Source organism: Leuciscus leuciscus (genome assembly GCF_965113295.1).
Source record: "Leuciscus leuciscus genome assembly, chromosome: 19".
Lineage (NCBI taxonomy): Eukaryota > Metazoa > Chordata > Actinopteri > Cypriniformes > Leuciscidae > Leuciscus > Leuciscus leuciscus.
Window position 1 is genome coordinate 20,159,423 of NC_138743.1, and position 7,400 is coordinate 20,166,822.

Sequence of the window (7,400 nt, forward strand, 5' to 3'; positions counted from 1 at the left end):
CACTTGCTACAGATGTGAAGTTTTGCAGTGTGATACTTTTGGTGAACAGACATTTTCTTCTCTGGGTTTAACAAAAAAATGTCTTTCAGTTTAATATCTGGGCCACCATCTATGATGCATTGACCACAATTGTGTTATTACTGTGTTATACTCAGTATAAATCAGTAAACCGTTAAGACAGATTAAGACATTTCTCAAAAATGTCTGCATTTGCAAACCAAATGTCTGCTTTAATGTATTTTCTTCCTAATCTAGTTGTCTATTAAACTTGCATAAATGTAAAATGTTAATTTCTAGTAGTTAAAATTGCAATAGGCCTAATTATAAAATGCAATTAACTACCAATAGCACTTATTTTACAGTCTTGTTTCGCATGAACATACTATGTACTTATTGTAGTAATGACACTAACCAGGTACTAATCCTGAACCTACCCCTAAACTTTAACTTAACCCATTTTAGTTACGAATAATTTCTCACCTTACAACTTACTACTTTTGTGGTAACTGTAAGTATGTTGAAAGTGCGTACTGTATTTGATTATCTAATTATTATTTGTTGTGTTTCTTATTGCCACAATAACTAACTGATAAAAGCAGTAGTGCTAAAATTATTCAAGAAAACATGTATAATTTGACCACTTAAATGTGACGCAATAGCGCAAACAGTCCTTATGAGCACTATACTGTAGGTGGCAATATATCAGGCTGTAATCTCAGGCTGTGTTTGATTACGAAGATACAGGGGAAAGGAAAGGAATGCTAGGCAAATGGGATGACGTCAGTGGCTCTACTGGAGTCGGACAGATTATCTGACACCGTTTGGCTGATTCATGACGATAGATGTGGCCTGCCGCTTTCTCTGGGCCAACTGCTGTTCTTTTACTCACTTCCAAATTGGGTTACGATTGATTGTTCATGATACATTTCTATGCGGTGTATTTCCTCTAACAAATACAGTGGACACACACATTAATGAATGACTCATTTTCACCAGTGACTGGATGATAAAAGTGCTGTTGCGTAAATTCAAGTAATAAGCCCTCTGCTTGAGCTCTGTCCTCCCTTACCAGGATATAATTGAATGTATCTGGTTACTTGGAGCTGCCATTACAGATGTTTTGAAGTCAGATTGTCTAACCTGTTTATAGGTATAATGGTAACTTGCCCATTAGAGGTCTTTTGAAAACTATTTCATGTATTTAACTTTATGATGTAATTTCAGACTCCTGTTCTTATAAGTAAAAGCTGAGAGTGTAGTGTCTGGTTATTGTCTGTGGTGATCTTTCTTTGTATTCCAGATCTCATATAAGATTTTGTAATGTTTTTTGAAAGACGTCACTCTGTTAGTATTTTGTTCTAAATAGTCTCAGAGGATATATATATATATATATATTTTTTTTTTTTTTTGTCACTTTGCAAACTACAGAAGCATAATACTCAATGATTAGGCTATGTAAATACCATTGTGTAATTTAATTTTTTTTCTTAAAATGTTTGTATCATAACTGCAATTTTTTTTTGCACTGTACAGTATGTCCTTTTGAATTATACAGTAGAGTTCAAAAGCCTGAAACGGCTATTTTCCAAATATATTGATTTCATTACAAATTACATTATCAGAATAACAATTTGAGTGAAAAGTTATAGATTTGCTTTGTGGTTTTAGATGTATAGGCCACACTATAAACATTAACTAAAAAATGTCAAGAGACACTATGATGGCATTTAAAGGTAAGTTTATGAACATTAAAGGATCAAAAGTTTATGAATTGCTAGAGGAAGAAGTCACACATAATGTGTTGTCTTGCACTGACCTCTAGTGGTCAACATCACACACCTCTTTTTTCCAGTTTAAAACCATTTAAAATCAACAGACAATATGAATATGATATCATACTCATATCGGTATACTAGACTCTAGAGTATGCATCTGTGGGAAGTTTGTCTTTTAAATGTAACCCATTAATGCAATGTAATTAGCATGCAGTAAATGACAAACAACAGAGTGAGGTTTCAACTTGATTACTGAAGCATCCAGATGTCATTTACCCCTCCAAACATAGTGTAACACAGTTGAAAAGACATTATCTAGCCAACTGATCAAGTATCTTCAGTGTCCTAAGGGATTTCAGACAGGGGAAAAAACAGCAGGTCTAACATGCTAACGGCTAATGAGGAAGTCTGAGATTGCTAATTCATATAACACAGTTTAGATGGAAAACTCATCTTCATGTGTGTCATAATACAGAAGAAAGAAAGTCTCTATCTGCAGGTTTGTTTGCTGACCTTTTGGCCTGTTGATAGTTGATACTGTACAGATGGATATTTAGCATTAAGCTTATAGGCAAACATTTATTTCTCATCCAAACTTTTGTCTTGCGTCATCTCTAAAACTTTTAAAAGTAACAGCTAACACAAAGGAGTATACAAGCATGCCAATACTTTAACAGTGATTATTTTCCTGAATAGCTTGTTAATAAGTATGTAGTGGGCAGCACTGTTGTTTTACTGTGAATAAAGCACTGCACTCTCTCTGTGGTGAAAGCAGAAGGACAGTGTTGCCCTTTCAGCTTAGAATTCAGAGGAGAAAGGACCTCTATAATTACTCAGTGACCTTTCCATACTGGAGGCTAGATATCTTTCATCACATTGACTACTGTAATCAATGTACACAACTCACAGCACAAACTCAACTGAAAAAGGCTACAGACTCCCCAGTGGCTGTGACAGCATCACACAAGACTGATCTCAGAGCTGCTCTTGAGAAAAAGATGTGTGCCTAATTGTATTGAATGTGCACTTGAAGTATATACAATCTTGTTAAAAGTATATAACATTTTTTTTTTTTTTAAACTGTCCTTTATTTTAAATTAAAAGGTTATTTTTATTTTTATTTTATTTTTTGGACATGCTTTAAAGTACACTTATTTTGAGTTGACTAATATACTAAAGCACATGTAAAGCACTTGATTTGAATTTTAACTGTTATTCAGTATTGCAGTAAATCATCATCTTTACAAATGTGTAATTACAAACATATTTAAATATAATAGAAATTACATTTAATTATATTTTAGTTTACCATAAATGCTTTGTCAGTACACCCGGCAGTATAAGTTTTTATGACATTACACAGATACTTAAGTATGTAAAAAACATCCGAAGTTCAATTTCATTCAATATAAATGTAAAATATAATACATTTTCCTTTAATTGCAAATAACAAGTTTATTATAATAAATACTTATATTTATAAATAAATCATAATTAAGGTCTGAAAACATATTTAATTTCCACTTAAGTATATTATTTTTAAATCATTTTTTTTCTGTGAGTATTCTTAAAAAAAAATATGTTAAAGTCTACTATTTTGTCACAAGCGAGTAACTGCAACATTCATGATAACTGTCTTATATGGCTAGATAATGAGAGATTTAAATGTTGAATCAGCTTAGTCAGACAAATGAGGAGATAGGAAACCTTGTGCTTCAGTTCATGTGATTCACTAAAACAATTGACTCACTTCTGTAAAGACCACCAGTGATTCTCAACTGGTTTTGTCCAGATTTTATATTTATTCAAAAGTGAGCCAACACAGTACCAGAAATGGGAAATAGTATAGTGTCGTAGTGTATTTGAAGACTTCAGATGCAAAAGCCTCTAAGTGCCATCTGAAATTTTCTTCTAAAATTAGTATTTTTATCAAGCTCGTATATTTAAGTTCAGTAATTTCACTTTAATGACAATTACTAGGTAATTTTGAAGTGAACACAAGTGAACACAAACATACAAGCTTGATAAAAATTATCATTCTAGAAGGAAATTTCAGATAGCACTTTGAGGATTTTGCATCTGAAGTCTTCATTTATTTATTTTAAGAAATAAGGCCTGTCATGCAGCCTAAAATTATTTGATCTCCAAAAAGAGAAGTTTTTTTTAGGGAACATGTTTGCCAATAGACATAACCCACACTGACACGTACACATATATGCTTATACTGTATCTGTACTAAGTGAAACATACAATTCATTTATTAACCATAGCCATACAAAGTACAGCATTCCGAAAAAGAAATGAATGTTCCTATCAGAGAAATGTCTGAAAAGGGTATAATGGCTGGCACTTTTTCCAAAGGGATGTGCTTCTAAATACTCCCTGGTTCCTCACTGCTCTGTCCTCCATGAGCCGGATATCGATCGAGCACCATCATGAAGGATATATCAATTTACTAAACCCACTATAAGGCGAGGAAGCTTCCAGAGGAGACTAGAGAACTACATTAGGAAACATGAGTGTATCCTTCCCTGGAGTATTTTTTTATGTGTCCAATCATTCTTTACACTTCTGGATTACTGAACATAAAAGTTCTAATTTGAGTTTTTTGAATCAACCATAAATTTCACATATCAGCAGTACATCTTCCTTTATTCAAAATGTCTTGTTTAAACTGCTACATCAACATAACAGCACAGCAAAATATTAAAGCAGTACAATGTTTTATTACAGTATTTAAATTCAGTATTTTAATATTTTTTTTATTATTATAACACAAATACAGTGATATTATAAATATACATTAAATAGTTACATTATATATTCAAAGGGAGCTTTGGCTTTGAATATACTCCTTGGTTTTCTTTTAAAAAACAATAAACAAACGTTTGTGGTTATTAAATTTCCTTTAGTGAAAATTAAACGTTACAGTAAGCAACAGGAAATGATTAACAATAAAATACGCTCTTTCAGTTTACTAATAGTATTAAAACCAAACATACGTCAGTCCACGGATGTTCAGTTATACCTTTACAAAAGTTGTTTCAAAGTATTTTAGTGCAAAATCATTGTTGACGTGACACTTGAATATTCCACCAATTCCTCCATCCTCGCATCTCATTCTTTCCTCACCTCAGCTAAGTCGGAAAGAATGGATGTGAGGAAAGGTTAATGAGATTGCACAATCAAACAAATCAGAGGTAAATATGTTTCTCCTGGGATTCGAACCTTGACCATGATGTTTCTTGCCCACTCCTCCAGTTGAGCTTTGTATCTTCATAGTGACCTACACACTATATGAGGTGTGAGGGAACAGCTCTCAGTGCCAGCGGTGTTATTCTGTTGTCTTTGGGACTGTCACCACACTTGCTAATAACAGTAAGGTTTGTGAGCACAGAGGATTTGCTCTTCCATCCAGGATGCAAAAGTCTCCAAAAAACTCCTTGAGCTCTCTTTCGGAAGTGACTCCCCACAATAACGTACAAGAAAGGGTTTATTGAGCTATTGCTATACCCTATATAAGAAGCCAGCTGGTTGCTTATTTGCAATATGTCCTCCCAGAGGCACCCAGGAAGGAGCTGAAAGTAGTCGAGAGTGTTTAGGAACCGCACTAGCTGAAAGGGTGTCCAGCACAGGAAAAATACCGCGAGGACCGTCAGAACCAACTGAGCGGCCTTCCTCCCTCTCTGCACCCTTGGTTGAATCACCAGGCCACGATTTTTAAGCGCCTTGACTATGTGAAAGGTGCAAAATGAAATGATTGGCAGGGGAACCAGGAATCCAATCAAGTTGCTCGTAAGGTTCCGTTGGAGCACCCAGGCCGGATGAGGGTACGCTAGGTAGCAAGCTTCCACCCCTAAGAATGGAACGGAATTTACTCTTCGGAAAAGCAAGGCCGGGAGGCTGAGGGTGAATCCAACCGCCCAAATCATCACACACATACGCTTGGCCCATTTGGGGCATCTCAGTTTACTAGGATTCATGGGTTTGGCCAAGGCGAGGTAGCGGTCCACGCTGACCAGCACTAGGAAGAGCACGCTGCAGTAGTAGTTCATCGAGATGGCGGTGTTGACCACCTTGCAGAGCAGTTGACCAAAGTCCCACTGATAGCCTTGGGCGATGGTGACCGCCCAGAAGGGCAAACAGAGGACCATTACGAGGTCTGCAGCTGCCAGGTTGCCCAGATACACATCAGCTACGCTGCACGACTTCCGCTGGAGGCAGAACACGCAGAGGACCAGACTGTTGCCCACCACTCCCAGGATACTGATAAGAGCCAGAAAGGGAGGTTGGAGAGAAGACAGCCATATCCAGGCAACTGTGTCGTTGCAGAAGAGGATGGATGAATTTAGTTCCATTGGGACACTGTGAAAAAGATGTTGTTTTTTTACTTTGAAACCATTTTCACTCAGAAATTGGAATAGTTATTACAAAGAAATGACAAGTAACATTGAACTAAACAAGACATTTTTAAGTAGAACGACTAAAATGGTATTTTCTTGTAAAATGGATGACAATAATTGAGGATAATCACAAAAACCTGCTGTTTATTTCTGAATTGGTGAAGTTTAAAGTTTCCTTCCTTTTTGGCAAATAAAAAAAAAAAATTCTAGGAATGAAGGGGAGTCATTTATTGGAACTGATCCATCTAACTGAGCAAAACCTGGAAATTCCAAATATCTTCAGTAGGCTGTGTTACATTCTTACACATTTTCGAAATATTAGCAAAATGTGTTAAAATAGTTGATCTCAAGTTTGTATTCTGACTGATAATGTTTCATATCCATATATCAGATAATTACATTTAATTATTCAATAACAAAGTCTTTTTCCATTTTTTTACTGTGATTAGTGATGAAGTTATTGATGTAACTTGTACTGTTTGAAAATAACCATTATTATTAAAGTCCCAGTGACTTGTAAGAATCTCACCTACCTTTCATGTTAAGTGACAGCTCCAGATTATAGATCCAGAGTCACTATCCGTTCACTTCCGATGTGTTGTCTGGCTGAATCTCCTCCAACAAGACAACGGTGAGATCAGACAGGCTCTCTTATAAACGCATAATGAGGCTGTCGTCACTGGAAGCCTGGATCTGTTCTCATTTTCCATTTGTCATGCTCTGGCTGTCTTTTGTGTGAGTAAAACACTTGCACACATAACTGTTATGAAGCTGATATGAAGATAAACATTGTGACTCAAGCTGCCTTTATAACAAATCATCAGCTCATGACACAGCAACTGTAGATAAACCAGATATTATGGGGGTATTCCAGAACGATTTCACAATATGTCTTCCAGATGCATGTCCATTTTTACTAATTTTTTTTGAATTCTTTCCCGTAACCAAATAAACACAAATTTAAGTTGGCAACACATTAATCTTGTAAAACCCAAAAGGCCAAACAATATAAAGTGTTTATCCTTGACCCATGGAAACGGCTATTCGATTTTGAGTATTGAAAATAAAAAACGGATCCAGTCTCTACTCCTTTCCCCTCAATTCTAATGTTCACTATGAACTCAGAAGACAAAAAGATGGCATTAAAGCTTAACTGTCAACAATGGATGGCAAGGGATGGCAAGGATCATATAGAGGCTGGATCTAAACGCAGCCATTAATT

General features: G+C 35.6%; 1 protein-coding gene across 1 annotated transcript; it reads right to left on the bottom strand.

The window, feature by feature from the left end:
- Positions 1-4,440: 4,440 nt before the first annotated feature.
- On the bottom strand, positions 4,441-6,881 carry LOC309481577 (B2 bradykinin receptor). The gene is made up of 2 exons (XM_082146539.1): positions 6,712-6,881; positions 4,441-6,140 (listed from the first exon to the last, which is right to left on the bottom strand). Exon 2 carries the CDS (start codon positions 6,131-6,133, stop codon positions 5,069-5,071), a length of 1,065 nt encoding a protein of 354 aa, XP_082002665.1. The 5' UTR covers positions 6,134-6,140; positions 6,712-6,881; the 3' UTR covers positions 4,441-5,068.
- Between the last annotated feature and the right edge of the window lie 519 nt (positions 6,882-7,400).